A 21,568-nucleotide genomic window follows, 5' to 3' on the forward strand; every position below is an offset into this window, starting at 1 on the left:
AAATAAATGAAGTAAATAAAATTTGAAAGATAATCACATGCTAAAATGTGCATTTGAAAGACTGAGGATGTACCTTCACAATAAAAATAAAACAAGAAGTGTCAAAGTGAAATGTAAAAGATATCAACTGTCAAACTTAGTACTTAAGGAAACCAAATATTTCATACTTAATAACCTAATAATAATAAACAAAAGAGATAAAAATTTCTGCCCTCATGGAGCTTACTTTCTACCATGGGGAGATATCATGAGAGGTTGAGTAACCCACAGATTATCACCCAATAAGTAACAAAGCCAAGACTCAAAAGCAGGTCTGTGAATAAAATGGCACAGAAATAAACCCTCACATATATGGTCAATTGATTTTTGACAAGGGTGCCAACACCATTCACTGGAGAAAGGACAGTCTTTTCAAGAAATGTTACTGGGAAAACTGGATATCCACATGAAAATGAATGAAGTTGGATCCTTACCTCACACCGTATACAAAAATTAACTCAAAATGGTGCAAAGTCCTAAGTAAAAGACATAAAATTATAAAACTCTTAGAAGAAAAGACAGGAGAAAAGCTTCATTACATTGGATTTTCTAAGACTTCTTGATATGACACCAAAAGCACAGGCAACAAAAGAAAAAATTGATAAAATGGACTATATTAAAATTAAAAAGTTTTGTACATCAAAGAACACTAAAAACAGAGTGAAAAGGAAACCCATAAAATGCGAGAAATATTTTCAAGTCACATATCTGATAAGAGGTTAATATCTAGAATACATAAAGAACTTGTACAACTCAATGACAAAAAACAAACATGATTAAAAAATGGACAAAGGACTTGAATGAACATTTCTCCAAAGAAGATATGCAAATGGCCAATAAGCACATGAAAAGAGGATCAATATCATTAGTCTTTAGGGGAATGCAAATCAAAACAATTAAATACTACTTTACATACAGACATATCAAGAAGACATAATAACAAGTGTTGACAGGGATGTGGAGAAATTATAACCTTCCTATACTGCTGGTGAAAATGGTTCAACAACCATGGAAAACAGTTTGATTTTTCCTCAATAATTTAAACCATAAAATTACCATAGAAATCAGCAATTGTACTCGGAGGTATGTGCCTAGATGAACTGAAAATAGGTGGTCAAACAAAAACTTGTACACTCATGTTCATAGCAGTATTGTTCATAATAGCCCAAAGGTGGAAGCAACCCAAGTGTCCATCAACAAGTAAATGGGTAAACAAAATGTGGCATATACATATAATGGAGTATCATTCTGCCAGAAAAAGTAATAATATTATATTCTGATACATGCTACAACATGTGGTCCTTGGCTAAGTTAAATAAGCCAGTCACAAAAGGAAACATATTGTATAATTTCACTTAAATGAGGTACTTAGAGTAGTTAAATGCATAGAGACAGAACGTGGATTAATGGTTGATAGGGGCCGGGGGGAAGTGGAGAATGGGGAGTTGTTTAATGGGTAAAAAGAGAGTTTCGATTTGGGAGCAGAAATGGTTAGTGGTAATGGTTGTACAACATTGTTAATGTACTTAATGACACAGAGTTGTAAATCTAAAAATGGTTAAAATGGTTAATTTTATGCTATGTATATTTTACCACAATAAAAAATAAACAACAACAACAAAAAAAGCAGGACTCTTTAGCTTATGGTCTTGCCTACTGCCTAGAAATAACTGCTGAGCGTAACCCAGAGAAAGCTTTGTTCAGCACATTTATGTTCATATAGAACTGTGGTGAAGCCATAAAAAGCATACAGAGCACTTGGCATCATCACAATGCTATTTGAGAAAATCATTTACACAGTTATCCAGCCCCAAATGCATTACTGAAGACCAATTTTAAATGAACAAGTCTAAATAAAAACCCTTACTACAAATGGGAAAATAGCTAACTCAACTGTAAATGATTATCAGGGAAGTTCTTTTTAAAACAACTCCCTCGAACTGGGGTTAAAACCTGTTACATGAGTTTGCATAACCTAGCAAACATTCAAATTCTAAGTACTGAACTTCTCTTGCTTATATGTAACGGACCCATCATTTGGAAATACTGGCTATCTCTAGTACAACATGATTATTTCTATTTTTCTTTTTTTATTTAATTTAATTTTTTATTTCAGAGCATTATGGGGGTACAAACATTTTGGTTACATGAATTGTTTTTGTACAGTTTGAGTCAAAGTTATAAGGGTTTCTGTCACCCATATAGTGTGCATTGTGCCCGTTAGGTGTGATTTCACCCATCCTCTCCTCCCCCCGCCACCTGCTTGATTTCCGTTGAATTTTACTACCATATGTGTGAGTGTTTGATCTATAAGTTTCAATTTAGTAGTGAGTACATATGGTTTTTGTTCTTCCATTCTTGTGATGATTATTACTATTTTTCTCCTCCCTTTTTGTCTAATTCATTGGCAAAGTATCAACATTGGGAGGGACTACAGTATTTCTTAAGAAAAAGAATGTAAAATAGAGTTTTCAGGTAATTTGGGGGTTTGTATCGATTTTTAGAAGGAGAGACAGAGCCTAAAGTATTAAGACAATGGAAATATTTTTAAGCTAAATACTATATGATAGATGTAACCCTCATTTAATGGGAAAACATCTAATATTGGAAATGTGATAGAACCCAGGTACCCGTGAGAAGGCTATCTAGGCATTTACACTATTGGTAGCCTTTTTTCATTGCCTCTACCACTGCCACCAAATAACTATGAATTTCCTCCTAAGACTGACCAAGTATTTCCACCTTTGCTTCTTCACTTCCTCTTTAGTACAGCACAATAATGATTAAAACACTAGTACTACTACTAGCTAACATTTAATAAGCACACTATATACCAAGTGGTACGCTATGTACATTGCCTCTTTAATTAACACAACAACTTTATCGAGTAGATATATTATTATCCTTATTTTAGAGGTGAGAAAATGAAGACTAGTAGGAGACTTGCAATAAATGGCAGAGCTGGGATTCAAATCCTGACTTCAAACTATGAATCCATGTATCTGACTGCCACGTAGACCTCTCCACAATCCTCCACTTAGAATGCAAAATCTCTTTTACAATAGTATGTTCCAACCTCAATCTGCAGATTTTATATCCACAGGTCAGTTACGCAACCCAACCTCATTAATTAAATAGCATGAAGCAGCCTAACTCATCTATCTGAAATGGGTCTTTCCCAAAGCAGCTGGCTCATTCCTTTAGCCCAGATCCTAGGAGCAACTTGAGAGACCTTCTTTGCTCTGTAATTCCTTCTTTTCTTTAACTCCACACCAGATAAAATATTCAGCTCTCTGAGGAATGAAACCTCCCATTTGTTAATGAAAGGCAATGAGAAAGCCGAGTTCTATACGTAGATTTGCACCTTAGTCATTTCCTAACCTGTACTTCTCTGTACTGAAGTATACCTGTGGACAACTTGGCATACATAACTTTTGCACTTTTATATAGACTCTTTATATTTTTTCTTCCCATCCATATCGGGCATTCTTCTCAATGAGATTATTAGGAACTCCCGAGCGACCATTTGTTATGAAAGCTTTAGAATTCACCTGCTTGAAGGCAGAGTGCCTGGACAAGACAGTCTGTTGAAATTATTTTCAGCTCTACTATTATGTGATTTCCCAGGGTAATGTTAAAAAAATTGCTGGTTGAAAATTCTGTTTGTCCTGCTCTTCTAATCCTTGTTCCACTTGTGACAATGCCACAACCTTGCAACACCCCACTGGAGCATGATGGATAAAGTGTGGTGGCATGTCTGACAGTGCATAATTAATCTTCTTTTGTTTACCTCACACAAGTTCAGGTCCCATCAAGAACGTAATTCTCTCGATAAATGGACAGCTATGATAACAAAAAGCTACAGTAGCAAGAAGGAACAGTTTCCTTGAACATAATATAGTATTATATTCTCATTTCCTTTAAAAGTTTGAGCACCAAAAAAAGCCACACAAACAAGTTTGAGTACCTACTGTGTGTATGACATTGTTCTAGGCACTGAGGATATAAAGTCATAACAGATGGGGTTTAGTGGAGAAGGATTTCAGTTTCATAGAGAAGGCATACAAGTTAAATAACATTCACAGAGTACAGTATATTATAGGTAAGTGTGGTGACAGGAGTAAGCATAGAATCCTATAGGAACACCAAAGAGCATCTATTTCAGACTTGGCAAACAGTAGTCAAGGAAAATTTTTTGCAGTAGGTGACACTTGAGGTGGAAAAAAAGTAAAATTTAAAACTAAACTGGGGTGATGGAAGCATTTCACATAGTAGGTATTGAAATGAGAGAATAGATGGAAGAAACATTAAAGAGGTAAAATCTATAAGATTTGGTGTTAGAATGTAGGTGGGGAAGAAGTGAGAAGGAGTTATCTAGAACAACTCCCACTTTTCTGGCTCGGATAAGTAAATGAATAGTAGTACTACTTCACTGAGATGAACAGGGAGGAGGAGAAGGTTTTGGGGTGGGAAGGAGATAAATGCAATTTAAGATAAATTGATTTTAAGCTGCCGATGGGACACCTGAAAGATTTCCAATAGAAATTGTACTGGAGCCCAGTGGGTATAGAGCACAAGAAAGAGGTCTGGACCATAGATTTTGACTTCAAAATCATTCCCACATAGATAACAGTTAAATCCATGAGTTTAAAAGAGGTCATGTGGGAGAATGTATAGAATAGTAAGAGAAAAAAGCCAAGGGTGTGGACCTAGGAAATGTTGTCATGTGTCACTTAACAACGAAGATATGTTCTGAGAAATGTGTCATTAGGCAATTTCATCATTATGCAAACATAATAGAGTGCACTTACACCAACATAGATGGTACAGCCTACTACACACTTAGGCCATATGGTATAGTCTTTTGCTCCTAGGCTACAAACCTGTACAGCATGTTACTGTACTGAACAATTGTAAGCAATTGTAACATAATGGTAAGTATTTGTGTATTAAACATATCTAAACATAGAAAAGGTAGTGCTAAAACGTTACTAGGGGATAGGAATTATTAAGCTCCATTATAATCTTATGGGACCACCGTAATAAATGCAGTCTGTCATTGACAGAAACGTCATCATGCAACACGTGTCTATATCAACATTTAAGAGATAAGAAGGAAAAGGCCTTCTAAAAGAACATGAAAAGGAACAGCCAGAGAAGTAAGAAAAACTAAGAAAGTCTATTGCCACATAAGCCAAAGGAGAAGAAGGTTCAAAGAATAAAGGACTGCAATACACAGAATGGGGAGAAATATTTACAAATCATATCTCTAATAAAGGTTTAGTATGTATAAGATGTTAAGAACTCTTGCAATTCAAAAATAAAAAGATACATGATACAATTTAGAAATTGGCAAAGGATTTGAATAGACATTTCCCCAAAAAAGACATACAAATGGCCAATAAGCACATGAAACGATTCTCAATAGCATTAGTCTTTGGGGAAATGCAAATACCACTTTATACCCAGTAAGATGGCTATAATAAAAAAGACAAACAATAACAAGTATTAGCAAGGATATTAGAGAAATTAGAACCTTTATACACTGCTCGTGAGAATGTAAAATGGTTCAACAACTGGAGAAAACAGTTTGGCAATAAGTTAGACAGAGTTATTATATGACCCAGCAATTCCAGTACTATGTATATACCCCAAATGAATTGAAAACAGGTATGCAAACAAAAGCTTGTGCACCCCATGTTCATAGCGGCACTATTCACAATAGTTCAAAGGTGGAAACAAACCAACTGTACAATAGATGAATAAACAAAATCTGATATATCCATATAATGGAATTTTACTCAGCCATAAAAAGGAATAAAGCACTGATACAAGCTACAACATGGATGAACCCTGAAAATATTATACTAAGTGAAAGAGTCCAGACACAAAAGGCCACATATTATATGACTCCATTTATATGAAATGTCTAGAATAGGTAAATTCATAAAGACAGAAGTATATTAGTGGTTGATAGGGACTGCAGGAAATGAGGAATTAGGGCATGACAGCTAATGGGTACAGGATTTCTTTTGGGGGTAATGAGAATGTTTTTAAATCAGACAGTAGTCATAGTCATACAACTCTGAATATACTAAAAACCAAAGAATTGTACACTTTAAAAGGATGAATTTTATGGTATGTGAATTACATCTCAATTACAAAATTTTAAGAAAAAATATAATTTAAACTTTACATTCAATAAATATTTACTAAGAAATGTTAATAATTAAAATAACTATCACTAATAAATTCATTACATCAAAGTGGCTTGCTCTGTTTATTATCAAAATTTTCTAAAAATGAAAAAAAGAATAAAGGGTTGGACAATATCAAATACAACAGAGAAGTAAAATATGATTAGAATGAGTCCCATTAAATTTTATAATATAGAGGTCACTAGTGACCTTAGCAAGTACAGATTCAGTAGTGAGGAAGACACTGAAACTAAACCATTGTAAGATGAGGAATCAATGAGTAGTTAAAATGTAAAGACAAGTTTATTCCATTCTTTTCAGAAGCTTCACTTTTAAAAGAAATGGAAAATAGGGTGGTTTTAGGGAGATGTTGAGTCAAAGAAAGTTCTCCCCACCCCTGCCAAGATGAGATGTGAGCATGACTATATGCTAGGAAGAAAAAGACATTTGAGAGAGATCAAAGATACAGGAGAGGAAGAAAATGACTAAGGGAAAGGACCATGAGAAAGTGAGACGGGAGAGGATCCAAAGCTCAGATTAAAGGACTGATCTTGAACAAAAGGAACACATTTCCTCTATGGAGACAGGAGCACAAGAGTGGGTACAAATGGAGTTCAATCTGTAGGTATTATTGTGAGTGAGGGGAATGGATTTGCAGGTGATCTCACAGATAGTCTTGATTTTTTTTCAATGAAGTAGGAATCAAGTTTAACAGCTGAAAGTGAAGCGAATATGTCTTAGAGCAGGAGATCTGAGGACCAAAGTGAAAGTATACAATTGCTGCTGAGATCAGAAGATTGAACTAACTAGGTCTACAGAGAGATTTCTAGGTACTAACAAAGCACTCACCAGAGATTGAAGCCTGAATTTGCAGTGGCTCTAATCTGTGATTCTCTGCAGCCCTATTCAACAGTCTTTCAGGTAGAATTGGTAAAGCCAAATGGTAGGCTGATCCTGGGCTGGGGTTTTGTTAAAGCAGGGGGAACTAGAGACAAGGAGTGAAGACACTTGAGGGTAATTGCAGTTTGACCCACTGGAATGATGGGGCAAAAGATGTAGACTGCTAAGATAAAACATCAAGCCCATCCCAAAAGGGAACATAAGCTGGTTGATCTTATATCACATGACTATTGCTCTTTAGTTTTATTGGGGTAATAAGAGGAAGAGCCTGATACCTTTGGCTTCTCTTGTGGATACAGGCCCCTAGATTTTCCATGCCACCAAGATTCTATTCAATAATGGAAAGGGACTACTCCAAAAGGAAACTGAAGGAAAAGGAAATGGAAGCTAGGTAGCCAATAAATGACAAATGAACCATAATTTCATATTATAAGATAGCATACTATCACAAGAACTGTCATAAGATGATATATAGTTATAGACCAAATAAGGTCCTTGGGCTCTAAGCCTTTACCCAAACACACCCTCCTCTCTACTGGATCCAAGTTTTAGATCATGCTACTCCCTTTGCTCAGAATGTTCATTTTCAATTTCAGCCTGTCTCTAATGTCAGGTACTTATTTTATCTGTCTCCTGTGATGCCAGGTACAGTGTCTGGCATGTCATAAATTCAGAGTTGGTTTAGATGAAATATAAAAAATCACTAAGGGCTAAGTGATCAGGAAAGGCTTTACAGGAAAGTATAACATTTAAACTTGTCCTTAAAGATGAGGGTATTCTACCATCAAAAAGAGAATTTTAACAGGGGGGATGACACAAGTGACAATGAAGGTAGGAATGTACAGTAAAGTCCTGTTGGAAGTAGTACATAATACTAGCAAACCAACACTGATATGGATCTTATATTTGGCATTTGGACCATAGTTATTAGGCCAGTGATTCTCAAGGGGTGGGGGAGACAGGGAAAAAATCTGAAAAAATAAAGCAATGAAGTTTTTAGCTATAGTGGTAAAATCGCTCATGTTAAAAGAGAACTTATAGGTCTCCAACTTCAATCTCCAACATTTTACAGATGAGGAAAGTGAGACTCAGAAAGGTGAAGTGACCTACCCAATATAACACAAGTTAACTAGGGGAGAATAACTAAACTCAGACCTGGGGCCAGTACCACTGTAGCTCAATTTCCAGTATAGTTCTCCTTCTACCACATATGGAAAGAAACTGTCAGATGGCCAGACTGAAAGAAAACATTCCTAAATACAAAAAGGAAGTAAAGCATAAAGACATGTAATTTGAAGAACTGCAATACCATCATCAATCCCTGTGAATTTATGTCAACAGAGCAACTATATGCAAAATATAAGGTAACCAATTAGAATAAAACTTTTACACAATTAAGGAGACAAAGAGATAGATTTATCTATAAGTCCTCTAAGAAATAACCATACAGCTTTACATTTTTCACAATATTTGTATTTGATCCTCAGAAAAACACTGTGAAGGAGTCAGGGAAGTTATTATCTTTTTCATTTTACAAATAAGGACATTAAAATGTGCAAATTTGTTAAGTAATGAGCCAGAATTTATTCTAGTAATCTTTCCACAATCTCCAGGACAATGCAATCTCCAAAATAAACCAAAATAAGCATGAGGTACTCCAGTTTAGTGGGTAGAAGCTAGGCTTTGTGAATGAGTAGGTAATGGCAGGGGCTGAGAAAAAAAATTCGTCAACTGGAAATGTGAGAAGGTAGTTTATGAAATAGTAGCACTACTTGATCTTATGCTTTTAACTATGAATCACATTTCTCCTAGAAATGCTTGGCTCATAGTAGGAACAGAGTAATTATCTGGTAAATTTAATAATTTGGTGGCAGAAATTTCAATCTCCATACACATTGCCCATGGTTGGTAAATATACCTTTATAAAGTCATCAGCCCCAGGTCACAAACCAGGTGCTTCATGAGTCCTGCTAGAGATGAGGAAAATGCTGAAATTGCTCTAACTGGGATGATGTCAAAAGACAAAATCATATTGCCTATACAGCTCTGATATATGACACTACAACTCCCAGTGGAAAGAATTCTAGTGTTTAATACTTAAATCCAAACACACACAAACACAAATCAATCCTCTGTTCTTTCCCCCTCCCCTTCCCTTACTCCTTCATACAGACACACATGTATGTGTGTACACACAAACACGAACATAACCACAATCCTGGCTTTTCTCTAGGCCTATATTATTTGAAACATTGGCATATTTTGTGTTATACAAGACATAAAAAGTCCCTACCTTAAGGGCTTACCCATATTCATACATTTTAAATGAGATATTGTTAAATATACAAACAAGAAGTTTAGGGAACTCTGATATACAAATGGGGTGGAGGGGGAGTTTTCAGCTTGAAAAGAAATGTGGGTATGGAGCCTCTCACAACCTGGCAAATCTGTTAGAATCTGAAGGCCAAGAAACTGAGGTATGTTCAGTATGCAGGGAGAAATGAATTTCAAAATCACTGTAAAGGCAAAGAGAAAATCAAGAAGTATATAGCAGGTCAAAGTAGAATATGAACACCTGCTATGCAGAAGGCTTTCAAAGATCTGAAGAAGGGAAAGGAACTGAAGGAGGAGGCTCTAGAGTCCAACATACTTCCTAGGAGGATGCTTGACCTTAAGCAGGGCTCTAAAAGGAAAGAAGCCCTAGTGACAGACCCCATTAATAATCACCACATCCTTAAGGTAGCATGATATTCTCCACAATCAATGTATACAACTGTGTTTTAGAGTCCAGTATTGGGGAAATGTTTCAATACCTTAAGATTTACTTTGGTATTTAACTTAAAAGAGCACAGATTAGTGTTGTAGGTACAGGAGCTACAAAGAACTGTGAGACTCAGTCTCTGCCTTTAAAAACCTTCCCATCTAGTTAAGGAAACAAGATAACCTACAACACAGCACTGAATAAAGAATTTAGAGAAGTGATGAGATGGATGGATAAGCAAGGAAGAATTCACCCAAGAGGTAAGGTTTAAGTTGAGCTGTGACAGACCTGGAGGGCTCCAAGAGGCAGACTGGAGGGAAGAACGTTGTACTTTGGGGAATAGGTGAACAAAAGCCAGAATGCAAGAGGCCTATCAGTGGACCAGTCTGGATGAAATGGGATTCAGACAAAGAGTAACAAGAGGAGTGGCAGAGTACTTCAAGCCTAATTGCAGAGGGGCTTGGAATGCCAGTTTAAGAAGTTTGAACTTTATTCTACAGGCAGTGGGGAGATACCAGAGATTTCTGAGGAAGGGGTGACAATACAAAATTGCACTTGAAGAAAAATAATCTAGCTTAGGTGTACATATGAAATAGAGAACAAAGCAACTCTCAGCTGCATAACCACTGCAGGAATGAGGTAATAAGGCGCTGAGGAAGAATCACAAATTTTCTTGGTTGAGAGGGACCTTGAGAGAGTGATGCAAGAGAGATCATCAGCAGTATAAATCAATATCAAAAAGTATGAATCTATGTTCACAATTTCAGGTTAAAAAATAAAAAAAAGGAAAAAGAAAAAAAAGAAGTATGAATCAGCTTAGCAACTGATTGAAAAGTATGAGTAGAGGGGAAAAGGAAAAGTAAAAAAATAACGCCTCCAAAGTTTTATGCCTGAGTAACAGAGAGAATGAAACTCAGGTTTAATTTTGTAAAATTTGGCGTGTATGGTGAGGGAGGGGAAGAATGAAGATAAGTACAGTTTTACTAAATTTGAGATGTCAGCTGGAAATTCAAGTAGAAACAAATTGCACCAAGAGGATTTGTTTAATGTCATTAACAACAAAGTAGGTTTGTACTCCTTGGTTGACTCTGTCAGCTAAACCAGTCTTGATGAATAGAATCCCCATTAGCATTGTCTTATACCTAACAGGGACTCAGTGAAGTGGTGGCTGAGTTGAGGGAACTCCTGAAATCTGCCCCTCCCCCATCTTTCCCTCAGTCTGACTAGTTGTGACAGGTGTTAAGGTCCTTCCTTACACAAGAAACCCTCAGAGTTTCCACAACTTAAGCATTTAGACTACATAGCAAAAAGGCTTTAGAAGCATGCAATATTTCTAGGCATGGAACCTTGTGGATTGATCCAAAACTCTTACTAATGTTCAAGCTTTCATTGCCCTTGTAGGCCATTGGTGTGGCAGAATGAAATAAGAATAACGATCCACAAACCACAAAATAAAATTCAGAAGTAATCTCTTTTTGAAAATCAATTTCATTGTGGCTGTTTAGTTTCAATCCCTGCTATATGCCATCACTCCAATAAAAATTACTCTTTATCTCTGAATTGCAGGCCCATTGACAGTTGGATGTACATGGAGAAAATTACTCAGCAGCCTATTATTTTAAAGTGGTTTCAGCAGCTAGCAGCAGGGAAGTCCCCAGGAAGCCACAAGAGACAGGAAACCACTCTCCTCCCTTGGCTATTCCAAGCATACAGCACAGCACTATCATCTGGTGCTGAACTGGCAACTGAACTGGCAACTGAAATCTAATTCCTCTCTCTCCAAAAGACACAGGATTTATGAATTGATTTTCCAAATGGTATTCCACAGAGATGATCATCAAGCATTCACTACCACCCAAGCTCATGGTCTAGTGGTCTTCAAAGGTAGTCCCAGTAATGCAGATGATAAAGATCTAATAATCTGTAATCGGGCAGCTGAAGTTAGGTACGGGGAACTGAATCTTATCTCTTTATACTTTTTCTTTTATTTCTTCCTTTAGATCAGGAGTTCTCAAATGGAGATGAGCATCAACATCACCCAAGAAGCCTTTTTTTCCCCAAAATATTTATTCCCACAGTCCCACTCTAAAGACTCTGATGATATATCTCTGGGTGTGGCCAGGGACCTGTGTATTTTAAAAAAAATTCTCCAGGCACCACTGGTTAAGAACCACTGCCACAGATGATCTGTATGATATATTTTAACCCTACAATTCTGAAAAAAATTTTCTAAGTAGAATCTGGGAATAGCTAGCTATTTCTATCAAAGAGAGTAAGGGAAAGAGAAAGAGAGAGGCAAACGAGGAGGGGGAGGTAGGAAGAAGAAAAAGAGAGAAAGAGAGGGAGAGAGATGATTCTGGGCCAAGATTCTTGAATATTGCCCACTCTAGCACAAGTAGCCATTGGGCCCCATGATTATGGGTTCTAACCATACTAAGCCATTCACAATACCATAAATCACAGATTCTCACTCTGGAGTACACACAAGAATCACCTGTACAGCTTTTTCAAATTATACACGACTAGACCTCCATCCCTGAAGCTTCTGATTGAGTTGATTCTGGGTTGGGGCCCTGGGCACATCAATTAGAAGAAGAAACCTCTGGGTTAATTGAAATGAACAGTCCTGAAGATTCTCTTCCTCTAAAGATAGGTAGCACTCAGAAACAATAAACACCCCTTACACATTTATTCACCATCTTCTATGTGCCAGATAATTTTAAAAAATGACAACTTTATTTAGATGTAATTCACATACCATAGAATTGACCCATTTTAGGTGTACAATTCAATGATTTCTAGTGACTTTACTGAATTATGTAACTTCATGATATCTCTTGCATCATTTCCTCTCTTTCTAGTTCCACTATCATCCTGTGGTAAATCCGTTTTAAAATATTTTCAGCCCCCAAGTAAGTTCCCTCATGCCGATATTCAGTTAATCCCCATTCTCACCACCCACCCCAGACATCCACTAATCTAATTTTTCTCTCTAGATATTTGCCTATTCTGGAAATCTCATATAAATGGAATCATAAACGTGATTATTTTGTGACTCACTTCTTTCACTTAGCATAATATTTTTGAGATTCAGCCATGTTGTAGCATGGCTGAATTCATACTTTATTCCTTTTTATGGTTGAAAAATATTTCATTGTATAGAATATTATACCACATTTTATCTGTTCTTCAGACATGTTTGCCTTTTATGAATAATGTTGCTATGAACATTCATGTAGAAGTTTTAGTGTGACCATATGTTTTTAATTCTTTTGGGTATATGCCTAAGAGTGGAATAGGTCATATGGTAACTCTACGTTAACTTATTGAGGAACTGACAAACTATTTTCCAAAACAGCTGCATCATTTTACATTTTTACCAGCAATGTATGAAGGTTTCCATTTCTCCACATCTCCATTCTTAATATCTTTTTCATTATAGCCATTCTAGTGGGTATGAAATGATATCTCATTATGGTTTTAATTTGCATTTCCATGATAGATAATTATGTTGGACATCTTTTCATGTATTTATTTAGTGCTTTGTATATCTTCCGTAGTGAAATATCTGTACATATCTTTCACCCAATTTTTTTGTTTTATCTTCTTGTTATTGCATTCCAAGAGTACTTTGTAAATTCTGAATAGAATTTCTTTATCAGATATGTGCTTTGCAAATATTTTCTTCTAGTCTGCTGCATTTCCTTTCATTTTTTAAGGTTTTCCTTTGAAAAACAAAAGTTTTTTTCCAAAACAGTTCATTTCTTTTTTGGACTATGTGTTTGGTGTCATTCCTAAGAAATCTTTGCCCAGTCCAAGGTCTTGAAGATTTTCTGTTTTCTTCTAAAAGTTTTATTGTTTTGGTGCTTACATTTAAGCCTATGGTCCATTTTGAGTTAATTTTGGGGGTCTGATGTATTATGAGTGCATAAGTTCACCTTTTTTACATGTAGAGATATCTGATTTTCCCAGCACCATTTGTTGAACAGGGTATCTTTTCCCCCAGTGAAATGTCTTGGTACTTTTGTCAAAAATTAACTGATTATAAATGCAAGGGCTTATTTCTGAATTTTCAATTCTGTCACTTGACCTGTATGCCTATCCTTATGACAGTTAGTGTCTTGATACCCTTGAGGATTAAGATAAGTGAGTTATCAAATAAAGATTTTCATATAATTATGGTCAATATGTTCAAAAAAAGCAAAAACTTGTTTGTGAATTTTGGCAAAGAACTAAACACTATTTTTTTTTAAAAAAAGAACCAAATGGAAATCCTATAAATAAAAAATATATGTAATAAGTGATATTAAGAACTCAATGAGTGAATTTAACAGGAGATTAGATAATTCTGAAGAGAGAATTAATAAACTGGAAGATACATCACAAGAAAATATCCAAAATGAACTACAGAGGAAAAAAAGAAGAGAATATAGAGAAAAGTATATGACAGACATAACAGGTGCTGAGAAAATGTCTAAAAGAGGTATACTATGGTCTGAATGTTTGTGTTTCCCCAAAATTCGTATGTTGAAATCTAATCACCAAATGTGATGGTATAAAGATGTGAGGACTTTGGAAGGTGGTTAAATCATAAGGGCAGAACTCTCATGAATGAGATTAGTGTCCTTATAAAATAGGTCAAAGAAAGCTCATTTGTCCTTTCCACAACATGAGGATTCAGCAAGAGGGTACCATTCTATGAAACAGGAAGTGGGCCCTCACCAGATACTGAATCTCCCAGGCACGTTCATGGAATGGAAGACTGAATATTATAAAAATGTGAGTTCTCTTTCTAAATGGATTTTTAGATTCAATGCAATGCCAATAAAAATCTCAAGTGGTTTCTTTTTTTCTTTTTTGTGGACCATGACAGGCTGATTCTAAAATACATATAAAAATGCAAAGGGCCAAGAATAGCTGAGATACTTTTACAAAAGAATAAGATGGAAAGACTTGTTTTACCAGATATCAATAAAGTCCAGTGATGAAGATTGTGGCAGTGGCGCAATGACAAATAAACCAATAGAATAAACAGGCCAGGTGTGGTGGCTCATGTTGCTAAAATCTGGGAACGACACCAATTGGATATCAGACTGAGGTGGGGGGTGGCGGAGGGGATGGGGGTATGCCTACACAATGAGTGCATTGCGCACCGTTTGGGGAGTGGTAACACTTGAAGGTGCTGACTCGGGAAGGGGGGGGTGGGGAAGGGAGGGATATATACCTCATGATGGGTACAATGCGCACGACCTGGGGAACAGACACGCCTGGAGCTCTGACTTGGGGAGAAAGGCGGTACAGGAGCAACATATGTAACCTGCAATTCTGTATCCCCCATAACAAGATAAAATTAAAAAAAAAGAATCATTAAAAAAAAAAAAAGAACAAAAAGCATTTAGATTTTAACATTTCTTTTTGAGAACAGCATTGGCTACAGTTCTTAAGTTTTTTGTTTGTGTTTTCTCATTTTAGACACTTTAAATAGTTTATATTCATGGGTTGCCAAATTTATCTTTATCCCAATAGTAATTTAGAGCAATGATATTTAAATTTTTGATATTGAGGAATATTTAAAATTTATACTTTTTTTTTTTTTTTTTGAGACAGAGTCTTGCTTTGTTGCCCTGGCTAGAGTGAGTGCCGTGGCGTCAGCCTAGCTCACAGCAACCTCAAACTCCTGGGCTTAAGCGATCCTACTGCCTCAGCCTCCCGAGTAGCTGGGACTACAGGCATGCGCCACCATGCCCGGCTAATTTTTTCTATATATATTTTAGTTGTCCATATAATTTCTTTCTATTTTTAGTAGAGACGGGGTCTCGCTCTTGCTCAGGCTGGTCTCGAACTCCTGACCTTGAGCGATCCACCCGCCTCGGCCTCCCAGAGTGCTAGGATTACAGGCGTGAGCCACCGCGCCTGGTCTAAAATTTATACTTTTAAAAATATTTCTAGTTATTTGGTATTATGGACTGAAAATGTGGCCTCTGCAATACCTGGCTATTGGACTATTCATTTTTTAGGTGTGTTTATGACATAATTAAGAATCATATTTTCTTATTGTTCCATTAGACATATAAAGCAAGTATATTTTCTCTTTGTGTAGGCAAAAACGTCAATGTATTTATGAAGTATATAACTAATTATATATGTACATATACAGTTGACCCTTAACAGCACAGGGGTTAGGACATTAACCTCCTTGAGCAGTTGACCCTTGAATAATGCAGGAGTTGGGGGCACTGACTCCCTGCAGTGTCAAAAATCTGAGTATAACTTTGATTCCCCCAAAACTTAACTACTAATAGCCTACTGATGACTGGAAGCCTTACTGATAATACAAACAGTTGATTAACATGTACTTTATATGTTATATGTATTATATACTGTATTCTTGCAATAAAGTAAGCTAGAGAAAAAAAAAATTTTTAAAAAGGAATAAACGGCTCAGAAACAATCTTTCACATATACAGACACTTGATTTATGACAAAGGTAACAGCGCAAAGAAGAGGGGAAAGAGTCCTCATAATGAATGGTTCTCGATCAGGTAGAGATATCTAGATAGAAAAAATGAAGCTTGGCTTCTATATCTCACCATAAACAAAAATCAGTTCCAGGTGGATTATAGATCTAAATGTGAGTGGCAAAAACATAAAGCTTCTAGAAGATGATATGGAAGAATATCTACATGATCCCAAGGTATGAAAATATTTCTTTATTTTTTTCAAGACAGGGTCTCACTCTGTTGCCCAGGCTACAATACAGTGGCATCATCATAGCTCACTGCAACCTCAAACTTCTGGGCTCAAGTGATCCTCCTGCCTCAGCCTCCCAAGTAGCTGGGACTACAGGAGTGCACCACCACACCTGGCTAATTTTTCTATTTCTTTGCAGAGACAGGGTCTCACTATGTTGCTCAAGCTGACCTTGAATCCCTGGCCTCAAGTGATCCTCCTGCCTTGGCCTTCCAAAGTGTTGAGATTACAGGTTGGAGCCACTGCACCTGGCCATAAAATATTTCTTAAATGGAACACAAAAAACGCTAGCCATAAATTAAAATACTGAAAAATTAGATGCATTAAAATTTTGAACTTCTGTTCAATAAAAGATAACATAAAGAAAGGTAAAGCACAGATTTGGGAATGGTTTACAACATAAAAAATACAAAAATGATTCATAGCCATGGTATATAAAGAATTCCTACAAATCTATAAGGACAAATACATAGAAAAACAGGCAAAAAATCTTGTATAGGCATTTCACAGAAGAAGATATCCAAATGGATAACAAACATATAAAAAGGGGCACAACCTCATTAGTCTTCTGAGAAATGCCAATTAAAACCACGAGAGATATTCCTACAAATCCAACCACCATAATGGCTATTATTAAAAAGACTGACAATACCAAGTGTTAGTAAGGATGTGCAACTAGAATTCTCATACATTGCTTGTGAGAATGTAAACAGGTACAATCATTTAGAAAAACTGTCATTATCAATAAAGTCAAAAATATGCATTCCCCATCATCCAGAAATTCCAATCCTAGGTATAAACCCAACAGAAATTCAAATACATATAACCGAAAGACATGTACAATAATATTCAAAGCATAATTATTCATAATAATCCCAAACTGGAAATAATTCACATATAAATTATCAGTAGAATGAATAAACCATGGTATACTCAAACAATGGAATAATATACCATACAAACAATAAAGTACAGCTGTATGCAACAAAATGGCTATCACAAATATAGTTTTGAGCAAAAAACACCAGACCCAAAGAACATATACTGTTTGATTCCATTTATACAAAGTTCAAAATGTGCAAAACTAATCAATAATGTTAGAAGTCAGGACAGTCACCAACTTTGGAGAGCAAGGATGATAAAGTGATAGGAATGCGGCATAAGTAGTGGTTGTGAGGTACTAGTAATGCTCTCTTTCTTGACCTAGGTGATGGTATCATGAGTATGTTCACTTTGTAATAATTCATCAAATTGTACAATTATTATTTGTGCACTTTTCTGTATGTGCTTTGTACTTCAATGGAAAAGTTTTTTTAAAAAAAAAAAAGAAAGAAAAAAATGAAAAGCTAAGTGCTGAGTATTTACAGAGGAGTCAGATAAAGATGGTCCTCTATGAGGGCCACCCTGCAGGCAAGGCAAGCGGTTTTTCTTAGAAATGTTCTTGGGAATTAAGTAGCTTCAAAAATTCTCTAGTATAAAGAGATCTCTATAAGGCAGTCACAGATAAATTACAGATTATTTTTCACAAGATCTAAGAGAGAAAGAAAGATATGAGACCTAAAAGCAACAAAACAAAACATCAAATGATATATTACAGAAAGCTTTTTGTACCATCTTAGAGGTAAGGTGTGAAACGGGGAGACTGAAACCATATGATTAGAGTTCTTCTCCATTTCACTTTCTAATTATTGTAGAAACCAGTGAAACATTACCAGTGGAGCTATTTACTCACTTAAGCATGGCCGAAAGTTCATAGATTTAGCAAGACCTGAGGAAAACAGGCCTGTTACATAAAGAGAAAATGTCTTTCTTTTACAGACACATCTCCAAAGTCCCAAAATAATATTCAACTCAACAAGTATTTGAGTATACTAACTGTAACTAGCACTGTGTCAGGCACTGTGAAGAAAGACATAAAAGGCAGATTTCTGAGGAGCTCTAATGTAAAGACACAAAATTTATTAAAAACACCATCAGTAACTAGAGAGTGACTCTAAGACAGGATATGGTGGGTGGGTTGAAGAAGTAGAGTTAGTGACAGAGAATATGGGGTGGGTATAATGAAGCCAGTTGACCAAAAGTCTTCAATGTCACACTAAAAAGTCTCATTTAAACCCATAGAAAGAGATTTTATCTTGATTATATTTTCCTAAAAAAATCCTTGGATTTATTCATTATGCTCACCTTGAATCACCTTGAGAATTCTTGATCAATCAGCCTTAACATAAGTAATGTCAAATCTGGATACACTAATAGTCTATCTAGTTATATCAAGAAATGTTTTGTAGAACTTTAAGGCTGACTTCTATGACATCACCTCGAATAATTAGGAACATACCCAAATATCCCCCAACAGTCCTGAATAAACCCTTAGTGATCTACCCATAGTTTAGACCATCACTTGGGGCAATGAGTTGAATTATTGTTTCCCAAAAAAAATAATTTTTCAAGCATTAAAATATACTTAATACTCAACATTGTGTCTGGCGCAGTAGGCTATTTATTGAACTGGATTGTTAAATTATACCAACATATTAACTATACTCATCTCTGTCATGGTTTGGTAGACTTTGATCATATTCCTCCCTCAACCTCTTTCTCTCCAGACCAAAAAAAAAAAAAAAAAAAAAAAACTCTAGAAAATCCCTCCATCCTTTTGATCAATTTAATTGGGCTTCTGGGGACTTTTATCAGCTGTTAGGTTTTTCTTGAGGAGCAGCCACCAGAATTTCCTATCTGATTGCAGAGACAAATCCACTTTTGATCTTTTTCATGAAAAACATAAAGGTTTTGTTTTATTGTTGTTTCTGACACCTTTACTGATGATGGCCACCATATTCTTGGCCTTTGAGAACCACAATCACGACTAGAACATCTCTAAAGAATGATCAACAGTGATTTTTGTATTTTCACTCTGATATTGTATTGTCAATATATTGTCTAATTCAGATACTAATGAGACATCCCTGGACCTTGAGATCATCTCCATCAAGTATCCAGATAAGTCTATAGCCACTTGGCTGCTCCAGCTGAAGGAGATAGTTACGATTCCAGAAGGTCTGATATGACCCTCTCACTTTTTATCATCAGCAACTATGTCCCCACTGGGGAGACTCTTCTATTATAACATTTTCCTTGAAGGACTTTGCTGATCACTCTTCTATGTATCCTGACTACCCTAACTTCCTTCTGTATCCTGTTTAAAAAGTTTTTTAATTGAGATGATATACACACATCTACAGTGATTTCTAGTTCCCTTTCTTGAGTCATAACTGAGAGCCCAGAGCCCATCATTTCATAAGCATGGATAGGTTTACTTTGCCTACCTGCATGATCTATCTTCCTACAGTTTATTCCTCATCAGCTTGCCTTCACTTCTTGCAGATAAATTGGTGAGAAACCTAAATGTACTGCCCATTGAAGGGTGCATATTTTTATCTTTCCTTCTCTCCATCCAAGATTTGCTGTAACAGCAGCTGTTTGTGTTGAAAAACTAAAATATAAAAATATGACCTACGTGGCCAAATCCCACAAGACTGTTTACTTCCTTATTTATGAATCAGAATCTGTCAGCACAATGTAGAATTTTGACTGTCAGCAGATACTGCAATTAAATGTCCCTGCAAAGCCAGCAGAGGGTGCACCAGGGCACTAGAAATTTTACCCAAGCTGTAGCAGTATTAATTTAACTCTAATAGCCAATCAACTTTTCCTTTTTAAAAATTTTACTGTATATTAAAAATAAGATCATCAAGATAAACTTAAGTTGGGCTAAAATTCCTTCAAAGTGTACTCCAAGTCTTCCGAAAGCGAAGTTCAGGAAGAATAAGGAACACATGTTTAAACTATCTGGTCAAAATGTAGGTGAAATAGAACAAAATGATGCAGATATGAACTCTCTCCTTTGTAATAATTCTACTATGGAACTCCACCTCACTCCTCTAGAAACCCCCAGGAGATAGTATGCTATGGGGGAATGGATACTGAACTGGGAGTTAAAAGAGTGACTTCATCCTAGTTTTAACTCTAGTAGTATGATCCTGGGCAAGTCATTTCCCCCTCAGGGCCTATGTGTTTTCCAAGGGAATCAAACAAAATGGACTCATTTGCCCCTCTTAACTCTAATAAACTCTGATTCCAATTCATGTCAAGAAATACAAAGAACCAGTAACCTTGCTTCTACTGCTCAAAAAGACTAAAACAGAAAGAATAAAGGACAGAAGATAGGAAGCTGTGTTTAAACCTAGACAGAACTATTTTAGTGCCACGCAAAGGGCAGGCAACATTACAGAGCTGCGAGAGTCCCATGCCATCACAGAAGCCCTAGAGCACAGCTGTCCTGCTAATCCTCAGTCTATAAACATGGCTCTGTCCATCCTGAATGCCAAAAAGTCTTGGCCACCATATAACTAAGGATGTCTAATTCCTTCATCTTCTCACAGAATATCAATGTTCCGCTGCCTAATATTTCTACTGGGCATGGGGGTGGGGCACAGATAAATAAAGAGCCAGAATCCCAGTTAATTATCATTTAGCTACAGTGTTTAAAGTTTCAAATATGAGAAGCATGTCTGCTGATTCTCTTCTTTGATAAGCTGTTATATAAATTGGAGTGTGCTAGCAAGATATTTTAAGATTCAGGGCAACTTCACAATACACATTGTAAAAAAAAGCGTCAGTCCTAACATTACAATATTATCATGAATGTGATCTCTCTATCAAGTGTATAACTTTGGATGGGAGGTCAAAGTAGCAAAACAAGGTTTACAGAGTTGTGACAATGACTCTAGATGTGGTAGTAAATACAGAAGGCCTGGGTCCCTCACCTCAAGGAACTTATTTGCACAATTTGCTCTCTTCCCCAAAAGGTGCCAATTCACTAGTTTTCTTTAACTACCTCAAAAGGATTCTTAGAGGCTTC

The 21,568-nt window shown here is 36.2% G+C and overlaps 1 protein-coding gene across 5 annotated transcripts in view; it reads right to left on the bottom strand.

Moving 5' to 3' along the window:
• The window catches only part of EDA (ectodysplasin A), a 305,132-nt gene that overhangs the window by 281,982 nt on the left and 1,582 nt on the right, over positions 1 to 21,568 (bottom strand). Inside the window, exon 2 of one of the 5 annotated variants that reach the window (XM_069464444.1) lies at positions 18,398 to 18,430. The exons of the other annotated variants lie outside the window; for them this stretch is intronic. Coding sequence (XP_069320545.1) covers positions 18,398 to 18,430 — 33 coding nt within the window. Of the gene's footprint in view, positions 1 to 18,397; positions 18,431 to 21,568 lie in introns of those variants that run through there. 5 annotated transcript variants of the gene reach the window in all.

Source organism: Eulemur rufifrons, chromosome 30 (genome assembly GCF_041146395.1).
Source record: "Eulemur rufifrons isolate Redbay chromosome 30, OSU_ERuf_1, whole genome shotgun sequence".
NCBI lineage: Eukaryota > Metazoa > Chordata > Mammalia > Primates > Lemuridae > Eulemur > Eulemur rufifrons.